Here is a 19,414-nt window from a genome sequence, read left to right as displayed (position 1 = left end):
GGCAACCTGACTTTGGGGGCCATCTTGAGTGGTTAGCCCTCTAGTGTTCAGTTCTGGGGGCATAAATTCACTGCATGCGCGGACGGGTGCACCTAAGGCAAACCCGTCTGCGCCCGTCTGCTGCCAGGAAATTCTGTCAGTTTTAATCAGATATACGATGACTCTCTTAATGTATTCAAGGGACATACTGTTGAACCTTAGGGTGAATACTCTAGGTTGGGGTTGTGTGGGGGACATTTCAGTAGAATGGGGGGCACAAGGCTGCATCTGTGCTAAATGTGGGTGGGTGGTGTCACTCACTCAGCAAACTGCAGACACCCTTCACTCCCAGACCCTAAGCAACTATGTGCCTAAGGAATTGAACTCAGGGAAGAACATTCAGGTGAAGGCAGCACACGGAACTCCCTTTCAGGGTCTGTATATTAATGCCAGATCCATTCCTAAGCACTCCGCGGAATTGTGGGACTTACTGGATGATCTGAAGTCAGACATCTGTCTCATCACGGAGACTTGGCTGCAAAATCATTCAACTCCGGTGTTGGCTATCGCATTTCCCGATGAGTACACAGTTACGAGATTAGACAGGACGAGCAAAAGGGGAGGGGAGGGGGGACTGGCCCTAGCCTTACGCACTCCACACTACATCAAATTAGTGGACACAGCGTCGACCACCGACGTGGAACTTTTGGCTGGAGTCCTTTAAAGGAGCGAGTTGGATGGGGGAAGTAGTTTATCATACTCCAGGAGAAAGCAAAGGATTTTGTACCTCTTTATTGGAAACTCTGGCCCCGTATGTCCTGCAATCAGATTATTTTTTTGTGGTCGGGGACATTAAACCATCATTTAAATGACCTATCCATTGTAGAGTCAGCGTGCCTACTGTCGGCCATGGAGTCGCTAGGGCTTGCCTCGAGAAAAGACTGGTGGCCTGCAGAACTTGGTGTGGCACCAAGTCCCAAAAAGCAGGCAAGAAACCTGGGAATCATGCTAGATAATAAGCTCTCTCTGCAGGATCATGTGAAGGTGGTCTCTGGGAAGTGCTGTGCTATTATGCGAATGCTGAGGAAAGTCTTTCCGTGGATCCCCCTGGAAGCCAGGAGGAAATTAATACAGGCACTACTAGTCAGTCGACTAGATTATGGCAATGTACTACTGGTTGGAATCAGGGAGGTTCTTACATCCAGGTTACAGGTAGTGCAAAACACGGCAGAGAGGCTGGCTCTTAATAAACTTGTCCGCACCCCTTCACTCCCTCTTTTGCAACAACTTTACTGGCTGCCTATCAAAAAGAGAGCAGTGTTTAAGCTCCTGACCATAGTGTTGAAAGCACTGCAAGGAATTGGTCCTGCTTATATCAGGAAGAAGTTAACTCCGTATGTCCCTGTACATCAACTCAGATCGAGCAATCATAAACTGCTCTGTCCCTGTAGAATTGCAAAGTCAAAATGGGGGAGCGTGCTTTCTCTCATCTGGCCCCTCTACATTGGAATAGACTACCAGATGAGATAGGAGCCTGCTCCACTCTGGTGCAGTTTAAGAAGCAGCTAAAAACCTGGCTGTTCTAATTGTCATACTGTCACAGGCTATCAGTAGTATGCAGCCAAGTGCACCGAGAGACCCCAGTGGGGATGATTCATTGTGCAGTACAACTTCTAATAGTAATAATAAAGAGGAGACTGCAAAAGATCTGTAGTAGTGGCTGCTTACCTACAATTGGGCCAGCGGCAGATGCCTGACCCTACCCCACACAGAGCTGATGGTGGTGATAGATGCATCACTGTTGGGTTTGAAAGGCCATCTGGGAGAGGTGGAGATCAGAGGAATCTGGTATCGGACAGTGATTTACCTCAACCTCTTAGCATTGAATGCCATCCATCAAAGGAAAGAAGGTCCAGTTTCTCAGAGACAATACCACTGCCATGTGGTACTACACCAGACAGGGCAGAGTGGGGTCCTGTGCTTGGAGGCTCTGTGTCTCTGGAACTCACTAAGTCAATAGGGCATCTCTCTCGTTGTGAACCACTTGGCTGAGTCTGTCAATGCCAGGGCGCCATAGACTCCTAAAGGATCACTAGTAGAAGCTACACCCAGAGATGGAGTAAGAAATCTTCAAGCAATGGAGAACCCTGACTAGATCCATTCACCACTGTCAAGAACTAGCAATGTTTGTACTTTGGCACACTAGTTTCCAATAAGGCTCTGGCTGGGAAACCAATTGTGCCCTTAGTGGAGCACATGACTTTTGTCTGCCTTGCCACCATTACCTCTCCTGTCCCTAGTTTTGAAGAAGATAAGTCTGCTGGTGATGAGTGCGGCTGGTGATGAGTTCTTGCTTGACGGTTCTCTTGGTAATCCAAGGCGATCCTTTGAAGATCTTTTGAAGCATGCGTAGGATGTGGAAGCAGGCAGTGATTACTGCCTTGACTTGTGACTAACCCTGAGCATAGCGGGGCTATGTGGAGGTCCACGGAGTTGCGAACAAACTCTGTGGAACTCTGCTACGCCACCCGCCTCCATCCCCCTATTAACAAGTAATTCTACATTAATTAAAAGTTTAAAAAAGCCACTTACCTGTACTGCGGTGTCCCCGGTCTGCCCTCCTCCTATTCCTCACCGTCTGGGTAATCCTTGAGAACACTTCGCATGCGCCTGCACATGCATATTTAGTGCGGGAAATAATTACTTCTATTGCACAAGAAGGCATTATATTACAATGTTCTAGAATTGTCATTCCAGAGAGTCTATGACAACAAGTCATTGAACCTACCCATCAATCACTCAATCAATCAAAAACATTTATAGAGCGCACTACCTACCCGTAGGGTCTCAAGGCGCTTGGGGGGCGGGGAAGGGGGGGGGGGGTGCCGCTACTGCTCGCCAGCCAGGTCTTGAGCTTCTTCCTGAAGGAGAGGTGGTCTTGGGTCAGGCGCAGGTCGGCCGGGAGGGAGTTCCAGGTCTTGGCGGCCAGGTAGGAGAAGGACCTTCCTCCTGCGGTGGCTTTACGGATGCGTGGGATGGTGGCGAGGGCGTGGCTGGCAGATCGGAGGTGGCGTTTGGGAGCGTAGAAGTTGATGCGGTTGTTGAGGTAGCTCGGGCCTTGGTCGTGGAGAGCTTTGTGTGCGTGGGTGAGGAGGCGGAAGGTGATTCTCTTGTTGACCGGGAGCCAGTGCCGGTCTCTTAGGTGTCCGGAGATGTGGCTGTGTCGTGGGATGTCGAGGATGAGTCTGGCTGAGGCGTTCTGGATGCGCTGGAGTCTCTTCTGGATCTTGGAGGGTCATTGTGGCATTGTCACCACCAAGGGAACTCTTCGTCACCAAGTGTGGTTTCCTTGCCTTGGTGAAAGAATTGAAATATAATTAAAGGCCTGCTATTTGTGCAACTGATCTCCCAAAACAACGCAATAGCCATTAGTTATGGCTGATCTCCTAAAGTAGGTGTGGGAGAGCATTGCAGTTGATTCCTTTGGACTCCTTAACAATAGACATCATCTAATGGTAGTTGTTGATGAGTACTCACGATTTTCCCTGGTGGAAGACCTGTAATCAACCTCACATGACAAAGTTACTGGGACATTAAATAACATTTTTTCAACATGGTGTGTTCCCTCTTAAGCTTAAGTCAGACGGTCGCCCACTGTTCAACAGCCAAGAGTTTATAGAGTTTCTCACTAACACGAATGCCAAACATCAGAAAAGTACCCCTCTCTGGCTACAGGCCAACAGCATTGTCGAGCACTTCATGGGAATCCTAAAGAGAGTAGTTCAGAACCCCGCGCTAGAAGGAAGTCACCTCAAACATGCTCTATGTTCAGCCCTACGTGCCTACAGATCAACTTCCCATTCCACTACAGGTAAAAGCCCTACCACCTTAATTTTTGGGAGAGCAATGGGATCCAAAATGCCGCAATGAACCACTCAGGTTGAGATCCGTACAACAGATTATTTTTGCACAAGTCCAGAATGATGACCTATGCTGATAAACGGCAATGTGCTCGGAAAAGAGTTTTCAAGGAGGGAGACCGAGTCCTGGCCAAGCAAAAATGGAAATGCAAGTCTGTATGCTCCATTTGATACTGATCCCTGAGGGTTGTAACAAGCAAAGGACATAGGGAGACCGCTCAACATCCCAGAAAGTCCATAAAAAGAGATTCATCACACTTCAAGCATCTACCTCGATGTTCGTTGTCTCCAGATGTCAGAAGTAAGACCTGCCCACCTTAAAGTCCGGAGAGACCACCTCCTAAGCCTACCTCTGCATTCCCAGTGCCTGAGGCAGGCCCCACTCCTCCGCTTCATCAACCTCACACGACTAGGTCTGGAAGACTGGTTCAAGCGCCTGGATGACTCATTGAGAAACTGTGTTGTATATGTGTATTTGTAATTGTTATTTAACAGACGGGGTGTTTAATGTCTTGTAAATATGCATAGCGGGACCCTTCTCGTCCCTGATGGACTCTGTAGAAGAATTACATTATTGTCTGGCTGTATCTGCGTATAGTTAATAAAGTTCATGACACAATGTGCACAGTTAGTTAACAGTTGCACTCTGAAGAATAAAGACGCGCACTACAGGGCTCTGAGTGTGGCGTGGTCATTTGCATCCTACCGGGCTGGGGAGGCATCCACAAGAATTTCTTGAATAATTTTTTTTTTTTTGCAACTCTAGAGTGAATTTAGGGCTGGTTTAGCATTATCAAAATTTGGCCTTGAGAGTGAGCACAAAAAAGAGTATGACAGAGGAGAAAGATCAGAAAACAATGACAAAGGGAAACTGCAGAGATGAAAAAGAACGTGCAAGAATGAAATAGAGACCATAAGTGTAACATGGTGAAAGAAAGAGGCATAACATGGAATCAAGACAAGGTCATTTTAGTATTCCGCAATTCCGGCATTCTGCAGTACCAGAAGTGGGCTTCTGAGAAAAACTTTGTGCCTATATTATATTTACAAATTTAGCACTGGTGCTAAACAGATCTCTCATCATCAGTCCCATATTTCCCTCCCCTTGATTTTTCTCCAGATCCCTATCGGCATATGTTGTTTATCAAATCAACATTTTTTATTACATAGTTAATAAAAATCGTTTAAAAAAAAAAAAGATTTCCTTAAGACAACATTATAACATAGCACTGAAAACAATTTCCAGGTGTAATGTAACAATTATAGGAAAGGAACTGCCTCAATTGAAGAGTAATTAGTATTTTCCATACTTTGGTTAATCACTAAAGTGATAACATGCAAATTTTACATCTGTCAACAGCATTACTAAAGATGTCCTTCGGTCTCACCATTTAAAGTAACCTTAGCAAAGTACTAACAAATGCTCGTTAAAATCAGTCACTTACAGACCTATCAGCAAATTAGTCCAATCGAGAACTTCATTGCGGATGCAGGCCTTTAAAGGTTATGAATTAAAGCTTGTCTACATGTTCTGATTAATTTTCAAGCAAATAAAACAGGGTTTAAGGAGACTTTTAGCGCCTCAATTAAAGCAGGCCAGGCACATAACATATGCAGGATGGCTTCATTTTTATAGCCACAATGTCTACGATCTGACTTTTCCCAGCCTTTCCCCATCTTGGAGTCAGAGTTTATTTTAATATGGACTGACTTAAAATACGATAGCCATTGATTAAGATCATAAGAATCAATAAGCATCCACACTTCATTTTTTTTACATAACTCATTTTTGTTCTGCATGTTCGAAATTACCCTTTTTATTTATTTATTTATTTATTTGATTTGTAAAGCGCTACAGCTACCCAAAAAGGGTTTCCCGGCGCTGGTAGAGAGATTGAGTGCGGAAAAAGGAGGGGACGGAGATAATAGCCAGGACAGGATTACTGGTTGAACAGCCAAGTTTTCAGAGATCTACGGAAAGTACCAAGATTAGTTTCAGTGCGCATTTTTAAGGGGAGGGAATTCCATAACTTAGGACCTAGGTAGGAAAAGGACCTGCCTCCCATTCTGGAAAGCCGGACCTTAGGCACATTAAAAAGGCCCTGAGAAAAAGATCTCAGATGCCGAGTGGGAAGATAGACATGAACTAGGGATTTTAAGTATCTACGGGCAGAACCAAATTTTATCTTATGCATGAAGCAGAGAGTCTTAAATTTTACTCTGCTCTCAATTTTAAGCCAATGCAATGCCAATACCCTTCCCGCTTTGTTTAATTTTTATTTTTTTATGAAATCGGGCTTTTGGTTGTTTCCCAAAGTTGTTTGAACTGCAGTGCATCCAATGCTGACTGTAAGAATCTTAGCCATGTGCTGTCAATTCTAAGTCTGGTTAGTTCCAGGAGATTGTTTAACGTGACTTTTGGAGCTTCCAGCAGTCTATTACATCATTTAAGGAAGTGTGCAAGTGGTTCTCACCAGGCAAAATTCAAAGTAGATCTGTGCTTGATGTATTGTCAGAAAGAATGAATTATTGTCTATGTATATTAGCTTGTAGTTCATCTATCAGCTTTGCATCTTTCCAGCGAATGATTTCAGATCCATAGTTAATGTTGAAAGTAATAATTTCTTTTTTACCTTCACAATTGGCCCTGGAGACGGACCACACAGTTTGTTAAATAGTACATTGAAGGCAAATGCTTGAGATCTCACCCAGGCTTTTAAGGACATGAGGTGGCCATTAAAATGATCTCGATTGTCAAAGATGAGACCAGGATATCCTTCTATGTAATCTCCATTTCGTTTGTTTTGTCATAAGTAGAGAAAGAAAGAACAGCCTCTGAAGACCAACTGGACATTTGCTTAGTTGAACAATATCATCATCTTATATGACAGTGGTGCTATTGAGGGTAGGCCAAGCCTGAGTGCTTGTAATATTACTTTGTTAATAGAGGTGTTTAAAACCGGCTATATAAGGTTGAAAAGCTGAGAAACTTACATGCATCCTTGTTTTCAGTGGCCTGCGATGTATGTGTTATTAGAGGCTGCAAACCCCTCGCCTATTTCTACTCTCACTTGGTGTATTCAACAATTCAATTTCATGTAACAGGCTTAGGGTGGATACTCTGGTTTAATTTGCCTTCATACCTTATCAAAGACTGAGTTAAGGTCCACAAAACATACATATAGAACTTACTTAGAACTGAGCGACCTGTCAATTGATATTGATAAGATTAAACGGCTTGTTATTGCGCTGATTACAGGATGGATGTATATAAAACAACAATATCTCAATTGGATTCACTTGGGCAACAGATATATGTGCATATACAAGACATTACAAAGGATCTGGTCATAAAGGAAGAGAGATTTAGAATTTTTAGTGCATATAGCATCATATATTAAGGGACAATATTTGCAAAACAGTCAAAACAACAGTTTGGAGAGCAGCACTTGAGGCATATAATGCGGTGTCAACCCAAGGGGGCTTTGTGCACTACGTGATAGTGAGACAAATGGTGAGAGTGACATATGGGTGAGAAACCGCGATGGGCCCAGAAAGACAAAAATCAAAACACTCTATACAAAATTGTTGGTTCCTCCTTGATGAATGGGTAATTGCTGTTAGTTGGGGATCCAAAGAAGGTAATGCGCCATGAGTTGCGCTGTGATGTGGGTCGACAGTTTTTGATCCTATTGATCTAGGATCTTCATCAGGACCGGGTTGCCGATTAACGGAAGTGCTATAAGGAAATGAAGGGGTAGGTAAGAGATCGGAAGGGGAGCAAGGTACGCGATTCGTCAGCGTGGGAAGGGCAAGGCGGGTGGACGGGGGGAGGGAAATATGAGAGGGGTGGAGGGGTTGGGTAGAAGGTGGGCAAGGGGAAGGTGGGTCAGAGCAATTAATGAAATGGTAGGGCATGTGGGCAACAGGGAGGGGGAAAGGAAAAAAGGGGGGAAAGGGAGGGGAGAAGGCTAAGGAGGAAGGTAGGGAAAGGGTGATGTAAAGAAGGGGTAGGGGGTAAGGGGGTAACAGGGGTAAGGGGTGGGTGAAGGAAGAAGGGAGGGTGGGAAAGAGAGTAGAGAAGAGGAGAGTGGGGGGCCAATGTTAGGGGTCCAAGGTGGAGGAGAACGGGGGGAATTAACTCACAGGGTAGGTGCTGGCCCAGAAACAGATCTCCGTTCTGGTGAGGACGTAGGTTGTGTCGTTGTGTAGTCGGAAATGTCTGATTGTAGGATCCAAGGGGATGTGGCTGTGTGGAAGGAGGAAGGGGAGATTTTGAGAAACAAATGTGTTCCTGGAGCGGACTATTGCAGAGTAGCGGCGGAATGGGTCACTTACAGAAGGCAGGCGCAAAAACGGAGCCCCGTTAATGCCAGGAAGACAAGAATGGTCGGCAGGATATGTAGGAGTGGGTCCGGTAGCTGGGTCCCGTGATGGGTATCCTACACTGAGAATGAAGGCAGGGAGGAGATGAATGGTAGGCTAGGAGGAAGGAGGGATCGCAGGGAGAGGGAGCTCAGTGGCACACTTACATGTGAGGGTCAGAATTGGTGCGAGGATGCCGATCCGTCACTGTCGAGGCAAGGTGGAAGTCGGAATGCTATGCAGAAGCTGGTCCAGTGCCTTGTCCAAGTGAATTGTGTGTGCCCGGCGGGTCCTGCACGAGAAGGGAAGGCAGGGCTGTATTCAGTGTTTGTTCTAGCCCAATAAAAATGGTATTTTAGATCTGTTCTAGACTCAAAATAACATGATTAAAAATTTGCAAAATCTTCAGTCTTTTGAGGAGGGTCCAGGGACCCCAATGCTTTATTGACTGACCTATAAAGTCCAAACCGTCTTTCATTTTCTGTGGTGAGAATCCTAGACATTTTTGTCAATCTTGGTGTGGATGGAGTGGTCTGTAATGTTCGATTGTGTGTAACTATTAGGAATAACTCTTACTGCTTTTCCTGCCAGTGGTACCTAATAAACTGGTACGACGACTCAGCATGTTAATGCAACAGCACAGTAAATGAAGGATTTAACATTTGTAGTATTCACAGCCACCGGTAATCAATATGGGCTGCTTTTCATTCCGTAATTTTTCAGATCGCACCATGAGAGACAGGCACCACCCATGTGTAAATCAGTCCTTTAACCCGGTTCAAAACGGAAAGTCCTGCCTGTTTTTTCAGGACCCCATTGATTATAAACAGGATTAAACAAGCAACCTAAGGTCTCTTTTGGATTTTTGGTCCTCATCACCGAGGTCCAGCTTGAAATGTGTTTTGGCACGACAAGGCAAACCCCCTACTACTTACGAAAATATACATAGACAGTGCAAAAGAGATGGATTAAATGCTTGAATTAATTTTAGGCGCTCATAATCACTCAGGACTGCATTCCAGTTCATTGCTTTTTGCCATTGCAGACCAGGATCAACCACTACCTAATCAGTCTTGGCCTTGACTCAAAAGGGACAGTCTACTTGGAATTGCAAGGTCTCAAATAGGAACACTACCTACCCATGGCGGGTGTGGTCTTACTGGGCCTAATCAGCGAGGTCTGCCCTATAGTTTATAGCACAGTGAGTTTGGCGCCGATGTCAGGGCACATAGGCTGTTGCACGCATCATCAAGAGTTTGACAAAATGTTATGAAATACCTCAACCTGACTGAACTTCACTGGCTCACCTGGCCCAGCGTATCTTCAAAACTAGCTGCATAATCTACAAAGGCACCAGGACCAGCATACTACCTAACTGGCTAGAAAGCTTACCATCTCCTGTGACTCAGGTAAGCCCATACCAAAGGCAACACCAGACTGCAGATGAAGTGCAAAATAGAAAAAAAGAAAGCCTCATGCCTTGTGTTTCCAGCCACCCAGGATCTGGAACATCTCCTTCCATCAGAACCGCTCCAAACCTGCTCCGCCATGAACAAGAGCTGAAGAGACACCTCTTTAAAAACACTACATCATAATAAAGTAATAGTCCACTTCCACTCTCAGAAACTCTAACACTCGAGTTTGTGTTTGCCTTTCACCCTACACATTTCTCTGCTGCCTTATGGCTAGGTTTATGCTATGCAAATGCTACACACATACGTATCCTTCCTATATAGGGAAACTGTTTTACACACAAATTGATGACTGAAATGCTTGAAGTAATTTAAGGCACAGGAAATTTTACTTGGTGACATTCAAGTACATTGCATTTTAGCTAATCTGACTTCTAGCTGCAGATTTCATACTTTAGAATATACCCCAGGCGACAAACTCGATCCAGTCTGACACCGGGGGAATATTCTGAGGTAAGGAATCTGTGACTAGTTAGAGTATCTACCAGGTAAGGCGTTACTAAATGTAAGTAACTTGTTCATCTATATCATTACAGACAGTGACCAACTACTTACAATTTAGACTTGGCCCTGCCCCAGAAAGGACATCCCAGTCTGAACTGCTGGCCACGTCCCCTCTGAACGAGAACCAAACTGGTTTGGCATGTAATAATACTGCTTAGTAAAACTATTGGTGTGAACTGTGCCAGTGTATTTTTTTTTTTTTAAAACAATGATCACCTGATTGCTTCACCCTCACACAGACTCCAATATCACACTGTCCCTCACTTCGTGCTTCAGCTCCCCACCACTAACCTCACCTTCCCTTCCACACTAGTAACTCCCCCACTCTGAACTCACATTCCCCCTCCTCCCCCTCTTAGTCATCCACTCATAGTCACCAACTCTTGTTCATTCTTGTTTCAGATTCAAAATGGTGCATGTTAGGGGTTAGCCAAAAAATCTGAATCTAATGGCCATTTTCCATGTTTTTATTGTCTTAAACATTCTGCTCAATTTGCCTTCCAGGAAATAATCATTTCGCTTTGAGCTTACTAGCCATGGTGGAGAAAAAGAAAGAGTTCAAACTTCCAAGCTAACTTTAATTCTTGGTATCTATTGTCAAACCTTTATCTATCTAGTATTTTTGAGTAAAGAAACTGGATAATAAAATCACAGGAAAAGGGACAAAATGTTCATATTTGAGGTTCTAGTGGGTGGTAAAACATATCTGATTATTGTTAAAGGAAGCTATTGCATTAAACTAAAGTGGAATATAACTGTGGACTAATGTTATTTTTATAGACCCAACCGAGAGAACACAGGGGAAGTGACGGAATCTGGCGCCTCCATGGTCAAGCATGGTCTAAATCCAGAGAAGAACTTCATGCAAGTTCATTACTTGAAGGTAATCGATCCAAACAAGCCTAACATGCAATTGCCTTTGCACCACTGTGCTGTTATGCAATGTGATACCCACTGATAGCAAGAGTCACAACTTGTCATTTGTTTCTTAAAGGGGTATTTCTTGTTACGTCACATTGCAAGCAAAATTGGAGAAGAGACGTATTTCAGAATTCTGAAGAAGTTTGTCAGAAGATTTCATGGACAACTGGTCCTGTCGCAGGTATACAAAAAAAATAAAAGAATAAATGCTCGTGGCCAGAGTGCCTTACTTCATAATACTGCTGCAAGTATGTTAGATATGCCTATTGTGATTGCAGTTTTCTGATAATAGCGGGTACTTATTGGGCTATCATTTCCAACCAGTAGGCAGCTAACGGTTAAAGTATTCCACTATGCTTAAACCACATAGGATTACACAGATTACATACCACCTGGTCGTACATTTATCACATAGCTTACAGGTATGTCATAAATGTATCATATACCTGTAAGAGTATGCATGTACCTTCAAATCTTTCATTGTATTTGAGGTTCAGCTCTCTTTGCCTTTGCCAATTTGTTTATCAGTCGGCAAAAACAGGCTCAGATCTGACATCTGATTGAGAGGTGAATATTGAGGCTACAGCAACAGGCTTCTGTCACATTTCAGTACAATGTTTGTATTCATTGTTGAGTTAAAAACACAAAGGCGTGTGTTGTGCAGATTAGGTTTGAATATACTGTCAACAGTCTGAACAACCAATACTGGATCCACTACATCTCCAGTCCCAATGGCCGGGAAGGTTTCTGAAGCAGCGGGCCACTATAGGATCACAGAGGATGAACAATGGCTCACCTGGAGCCTACACAATGCAGAGCCAGGTGCCTTATCCCCAGCTAATGAAAAATATACGGACATAGTTGTGGCAAGGGTCTTGGTTGGTACTCGCAGTGGAAATGCTCTTCATGATTATATTCAGTAGGACCAGATGTGTTTGGGGGTGGAGAAGAACTAACACCAGAGAGATCTGGCTTAACGCGAGTTATGGGAGCTCCTAGTGAAACTTCTAAGGTGTGGAGAAATAGAGAGATGAATGAGTGAAGAGTACGACAGTGAGAATGCTAATAGGGCACAGTGAGCTGCCCATCTCCATATTACCCTTTGTGCTCACCTATAGATCCGGCCCAAGCACCAGCAAAAGTTCGCCTGGTCCAAACCCAGCTGTAAAGATAAATAGTTCAGCACCACATGGAACACATGACTACATTGTCTCAAAAGTGGGGCGAGAGGATTGTGTAACAGACTTGTTCTTTCCTTCCTGACCCTCCACTTATCTCTGGTCTCGGGACCAAAAGTGCAAAATCAGAGAAATCCCTAGGCAAGACTAGCCCACTTGAGAAGGAAATTGTAAGAAGTTGGCCTGGCATATGCTGTCCACTATTCTAGTAGGCACCTTGCACCAGTCCAAACAACCCTTAATGATGGTAGGTTTAAAGACAACCGATATAGAAAGCTATGCTAGTGGTAGCTGTGGAGATCAGCCTCCACTCTACGCCTTGAAGGAATGTAAAGCAGCTTGTTTTACCAGTCTAGAATCTCATGAATGACCAAATAAAAGGAGTACCACACCAGGTATATATATAAAATATATGTATTTATTCTAAACACATCCCTCTAGTCTCTTTATGAAGCTAGAGGCAAAAGTACGTTCAGTAAACTTAATTAGCACACAGTAAATCAGCACAATATATGTTGAGCCCTAGGGGCATACCAAACCATATATTAAGAAAGTGGTATAAGAACCACAACTGACATAGATACAGGGCCTAGAGCTTTCAGAACCGCTGGGGCCACCAGGAACCAGCCAAGGTAGTGACACAGGGGACCCACGGGGAGGCGTGCAGTGTCTAAACACAGCTGCGAATCACCATTTACTTCTATCGGGAAAGTCGCAGTTGGAATTTTAAATATTAAGGACACTTAGAAGAGGACTTGGAGCAAACCCCTTTAGAACTAGGAGGTTCTAGAGTCAACACCCACAGGAGTACTCAAGTTACCTCACCCAGGGAAGCCAGGTGCTTAGGTGTCTTTTCGTGCTGGGTTTTGTCGTCGATTTCAATGGCGAGCTGCTGCAAAGTGCTGCTGGCGACCAAGTGGAAAGTGTCGGGGTAAATCCAGGGGTGCATCGGAGATGTGAAGAACCTGAAAGCAGAGGGGACAGAGTCTGGGTCACTTGCCAGTGACCAGGAAGGCGATGAGCGGATGCCCACCGATGTTGGGTGATTTCAGGTGAAGAAGGTGAAGCTGGACTCTTTAGCCACGAGGACCAGCAGGCGTCGACGATGACCAGGTGCTGGATTCGAGCTGTCCCACGAAGGATGTCGAGTACTGCAGTGTCGGTTTCCGGATCGGACCCAACAAGCCTTGGCAACAGCAACCCACGCAGAAAGCAGAGATTGGCTTTGGTGCAGACCAGCAAGGTCTGATGGACTCACCCCCTGGTGGGGAGTCAGGGCACGTCTGGAGCAACCAGGGAAACCCAAAGGAAAGAAGAGTTACCTTGGTGGGGACCCACCAGTTGACGGACCAGGGATCGCAAAGGGGCCTCGAACAGAAATGCTGGAAGCGGGCTCACGAAACACTCGTGGAGTGTAGGCCCGCAATCTTCGGTGCAGATGGTGCTCGGGCATGGACTACAAGTAGCCCAATGCACAACTTCGGGAAAGCTCGGGAAGTGGATGCACTAGCAAATGTGCACGTTGTCTAGGAGTTCTGGTCCCACGTCACTCGTGAGGGCTGCGGGTCTCAGCTTTGCTGGGATCTTGTGTCTGCCTCTGAGAAGTCTGGAAGTCCATGTCCTGAGTCGCAAATACTTCGGGGTCCGGTGGGAGCCTCGGAAATGCAGACCGGCAAGATGCTTCTTTGTTGCCTGTTTGAACAGGGTCGTCACTCCTTGACCCCAAGGGAGATTCTTCTGTCTTCTAGTAGAATGTCGAAGTTCCAGGATATATGTATCAGAGTTTCGTCCAGGTGTAATCTGAAGTCCTAAGGAAAGGGGGTTGGACATACTCTGGGGACCCAAGTATGGGAGGGTCTGGGAAGAGGGGTGGTTACACCTATTGCCTTTGTCCAGTTTCACGCCAGAGCAGGGGCTAAGTGCCCTTGTAACCCGTTTGAACTGGGATATGCTCAGGGATACCAAGTGTGCCCCCAGCACTGTCTGAAAAACATTCTCTGAATGCACCCATCCAGCCCCAATGCACTAAAGCCTGTCTGAGAGGTGGTTACACCTCCCTGTGATAGGAAACCTATTGTCCAGGCCTCCCCTGCTGGAGTTTCGTCCAGCAGCAGGAGGTCAGACCCGTGTCTGTGGCTGCAGCACCATTTTGTGATGCCAGGGCTCTTTTAAACTATTACCGGTTAGGTCAGTGTGTACATGTCTCTCCCTCTAGAAGGGTGGAATTCTACCCCAGCCGCCAGCACACGGGGGTAGGATTCCAAAGTGTTTGACACCAAACACAACATGTTTCCATGCAGCCATTCCAAAGTTAGCATTTACTGCGAGGTTATATGGTCTGGCTGCATCACAGAATAGCTTCAGAGAATAGATTCCGAAAGCTGCAGAGGGGTCCTGCTCATGCATGGGCACCCTCTAACACAAAACCAAACACTCTGCCTTCAGGATTGATAAGGCCTGCCATAGGAGTGACTTCTAGGTTTTTATGTGACAGTTATTAAAGGTAGATATAGGTAACCTATATCTTAGTAAGGGGGTGCCTGCACCACCTTACCCAGGCTGCAGTAGCAGACCTGTGGTGTCATTTTGGAAGGCTTCCAAGGGGTGGCATAATACATGCTTCAGCCCCTGGTAGGCCTCTGGGGTACCTATGCCCTTGGTACCAAAGGTACCATATACTAGGGACTCACAAGGGTATCCTAGTAACCAATCTGGAGTGTACCTAAAGTACATGCAATCATTTTAGAGAGGCAGCAGCTAGGCTGGGGTCCTGAATAGCAGGGCCCCAGCCAGACTAAAGTCGAGAAACAGTGAAACACCAGCAAAAAGTGGGGGTAACCATAGTAAGCAGATCCTACTCTCCTACAGAAATATACTAGTCATATCAATTAGCTCATTTCACACACGCATTCCCCAACTAGTAAGAGTGATTGGGTTGAAGTCAGCTGGACAAAAACATAGGCGAAGGTTGTTTATATTAACTGTTCCTGAACACAACTGTGAAAACGCTTAGTGGGTCAGCAGTATTTTTAGGTATGCGTGATGGGCACTTTAGTTAAACCAGATACAAACATTGATAGGATTGACAGACTCAGGAAAGGGTCACAGGCCCAAATTGTTGGGACCTCCCTGATGCAGCAACCTTTTATACCAACATTGAGCACAGGCATTGAATTAATATCTGTAGACATTTCCTGAAAGCTTGGTCTCTAAAGATACTCATACACTATACCCTACAACTAAGTACATGTTTTTACCTCACTCGCATAATTTATTTTATCAATTGAGAGATATATCATCAGTTACGTGGCACCACTACGAGCCTTTGTTTGCCTGAACTATGCCAATTTCAAAGTAGGAAGAGTGCATAACCTGGCAGCGATTCCAGTGATGAATGTATGAGACATAAGGTGAACTCATGATTAATGTAAATATTGTCGTTCTGTAGCACCATTAGGGAGCTCTTCTCTTTTTTAAAAACAATGACAATAATCTGAGATTTTCTCTCACATTTATCCACATGGAAGTTGCTTATCTTGATGTCAGGGTGTTTATCAAAGAGGGTGCTTGTTGCATCTACCCCAAGAGCTACATGGATACAGGTTATGGTCTTCCCAAGCATGTTCTGACCACAGGGCCTAGAATTCTGCTTTACATCCCTAAGCATCCACTGGACTGCCACCAATATTGATAATGATTATTTGTTTGTGGACGTATGATTTGCTTCCTTTATTTTATTGTGAACACTACTGATTGTGATTGGTTTTGTTTGTGAACAGCAGAACAGCTAGTGTTTGTACCCATATTCAAAAGTGTATTGCAGCATTTAATGTCCATGGATCCAATTAATGATTTCAACCAGCAAAAGCCAGTGAGATTTTAGCAAATCTTTTTAATAGTGCACAACACAAAAAACAGCTCTCCTTGTTATTCAGATGCATTTTTTTAACTCTTGTTTTTAACAAAATTACAGAAAAAGAAAAGAAACATCAGGTGTGCTAACAGTTTCTCATTAGATTGGTTCATACATCGCTCTTACGGAATTGCCAAAAACATTAATGATCCATAGTATCATGGGGACTCCTGCACCTCTGTTTCTATTCGTCGCCCCGGGGGGTACAAATCTCGCCAAGGTGACCATTCCAGGCCCCCTAGACCTTACCCCATTTCGCAGGACAACCCCTGGCCACATATAAAGACTTCTCCCTGAACATACACCGGTCCAAGTCTTCCGCCCACTTGGAAACCCGAGGTAGTTGGCTGGCCTCCCACAGCTGAGCAATATTTTGTTTCACTACCATACACGCCAGCGTCACCCATTGCTTACAATACAAATTCAGCTCTGTGGGTTCCCACAAATTCAGTATGCACCTCCGGGCCTCAGGTCGTATCTCCTCCCCCAACGCCTCTCTTATCTCGTCATGGACATTCAACCAATATTCCTGTATTTCCTCACAGTGCCAAAGAATATGCATAAAGGTACCAAGCTCTCCACACCCCCTGCAGCACTCTCCACTCTCCCTTCGCCCCATACGTACCAATCGAGGCCCAGTAACATACGACCTGTGCAAGGTTTTTAATTACACAAGCCGCAGTCTCATCTGGACCGCAACCATCCTCGGAGAGGAAACCGCCTCTGTCCTGTCTTCGTCATCTAGCTCAAGCCCCAGTGGGTCTTTCATATTATTAATAAGCTTTTTATATATTAAAGAGATAGTCTTCTCCAGGATGTGCCCATCCAGAACTCGGTCCTCAAGAGGAGAGGCCTCCGAGAGCGTGGCCTCCCTAGGTATGCGAGTGAGGAGAGAATGTCGAACCTGGAGGTATAGAAATCAGATACATTTTTAAATTTCAAATTTCAAATGCTGTCACAAACATTTGGGAACTGTTTTCTAGCATGTTGTTCATATTTGGATAATACTGCCCGCTACTTAGAGAACATAACAGATTATTGACCCCCCTAGAATATTGATATGGAGACAAACAGTGCGTACAGTGCCTGAATGAGCAGTACAAAGCATTCATCCGGGACTCTGTGATCGGGGCTTGGGTGTTGATATGCCTTCTCAGCGATGCAGGGCTCATTACATCTAAGTGGGCTTTACTGGAATAAGTGGAGTACCTGGGACTAGTGCTGTAAGTGGAAGCAGTGCTACATGCATGGAGTGCTGTTAAGGGCAGACTAATACTGAACTTAATAAAATGTCGCCGTTTAGAGTGGGGTGGATACAACACGACCTGCAGTAAGACACCGCATACTGCAGCACACAGTGCACAACACCAGCGAATTATGATGGGGCGTGCCAGGGGGAAGCAAACGGACCCCCTAGCATCAGGAAAGCACAACCACACAGATCAGGAGGATGCAAACAGTGCCTCTGACCCAGATTGTATACTTCCAACTAATGTGGATAATCCAGTTAACAAATTAGACCGGTGACTTCAGGAGGTGCGCAACTCCAGACAGGCAATTGAACGGCAAGTGAGTGCACTCGCAACTGGTCTCACCCTTTTAAAAGCCGATCATAGCAAACTGGCAGATACTGTCCTTAACAACAAGTTGCACCTCGCAGAGATTATGCCTTAACACAAGAACCACTCAGAAAAGATTGAACATTTATGACAGGAGCTCTCTCTGACATATGAGATAGAGTGGACGATGTAGGAGGTGGGGCCCGCTGCAACAATATAAAAATTGTGGGATTGCCGGAACGAAGTGAGGGATCAGACCCCACCCAATATATAGAACAGTAGTTCAGAGATGTGATTGCACAAGAAGGCCTCACTGAGCTCTTCAGTGTGGAGTGTATTAGCTCGACGACCCCCCCCCCCCGGTGCTCCACCCAGGCTGATGATAGCACGTATTCTAAATGTTAAAGATCGTGATACTTTGCTTCGTACAGCCAGAGAAAAAGCCCTGATACAATTTGAGAACAAAAGAGTATCACTGTACCCAGATTTCACATTGGCGGTACAAAAGCTGAGAGCTTCGTTCCAGGGAGTTAATACGCAGCTCAGAGGCCACAATCTAAAATATGGCCTCTTCTTCCTGGCAAGGCCGAGAGTGATTCACGATCAAAAATCCAATTTTTTCGATAGCCCAGCTGAGGCAGAAGAATGGATGGAGGTTGCTCTGATGCCGGGTCCCTCACAGAGTTCATCCCAAACTCCGATGCCAAAACCACACAAAGCATCGAAGACTACCCACGGGAAAACAGACTGTAAGAAACTGCCTAGATTAGACTACAAGGTGAGTCCTTCACGTGAACAAATTATCAAGGGACAAAAATCTGTGATACAGGCGGCTGCGGCGTTGGACGACCCTGATACGCACTCAACAGTGGAATTGCATGATTCCTCAGAAGACACCACTGTGCACTCTGACTCCGAAAATAGCCTGGCCCTCTTTCCTTCTGTCACCCCACAGACAGTAAATACCTACTAGTGCTGAAGTAATTGGTCTGTATTTACAAGAGTTGGGAGGATATATTGCTAGTTTTTATAACTGTTTAATAATAGGCATGTACTTATGGCACAGCTTGAACATGGGCTGTGTTGGGGCCCTGGACTGGCCGGCTGTGTGACTACTGTATTGCACTCTTAGGCCTCCTACTGACCATGGTTACCACCCCCCGTTTGCAACTGCTAGTTTGTCTAGATTGTTAGACTATATCTTATCAATATAGTAGTTTGGTCCTCTGCTGTTTTACAGGGGAACCTAGTATTGGGGATTGTTGTTAGTACAACCAGACTCACTCACTGCCTATTTATTTTTTGTCACCAACAGTGCATTAGGTTGAAAATGTTACAAAAACATAATTTTTACTATGTCTACTGCGGGGAAAATACAAAATTTTAACCTGGAGTGTTTGGGGGATGGGGTTGGTGCGTACGCGACACAGAATCTATGCACAGCTGAACATACGAAAGGCCCACATTGTACTAATGCAGGAAATGCACTTTACACATCGCGAAGCCGTTAAGTTACAGAAAAAATGGCGTGGGCAATTGTTCTGTACTTCTGCATTTGTGAGGGGGCAGCTGTTTGGATTAGGAGTGGTACCCCCGGTCATAT

The 19,414-nt window shown here is 45.1% G+C and overlaps 1 protein-coding gene across 1 annotated transcript in view; it reads left to right on the top strand.

Annotated features, from left to right (window-relative positions):
• The window catches only part of AOPEP (aminopeptidase O (putative)), a 1,575,581-nt gene that overhangs the window by 755,880 nt on the left and 800,287 nt on the right, over nucleotides 1-19,414 (top strand). Inside the window, exons 8-9 of the mRNA XM_086961188.1 lie at nucleotides 11,021-11,123; nucleotides 11,235-11,342. Coding sequence (XP_086817314.1) covers nucleotides 11,021-11,123; nucleotides 11,235-11,342 — 211 coding nt within the window. The remainder of the gene's footprint in view (nucleotides 1-11,020; nucleotides 11,124-11,234; nucleotides 11,343-19,414) is intronic.

This window comes from Lissotriton vulgaris, chromosome 3_1, assembly GCF_964263255.1.
Source record: "Lissotriton vulgaris chromosome 3_1, aLisVul1.2, whole genome shotgun sequence".
Classification (NCBI taxonomy): domain Eukaryota; kingdom Metazoa; phylum Chordata; class Amphibia; order Caudata; family Salamandridae; genus Lissotriton; species Lissotriton vulgaris.
The sequence above is the reverse complement of the archived record's forward strand: the minus strand, read 5'-3'. Positions and strand labels throughout refer to the sequence as shown.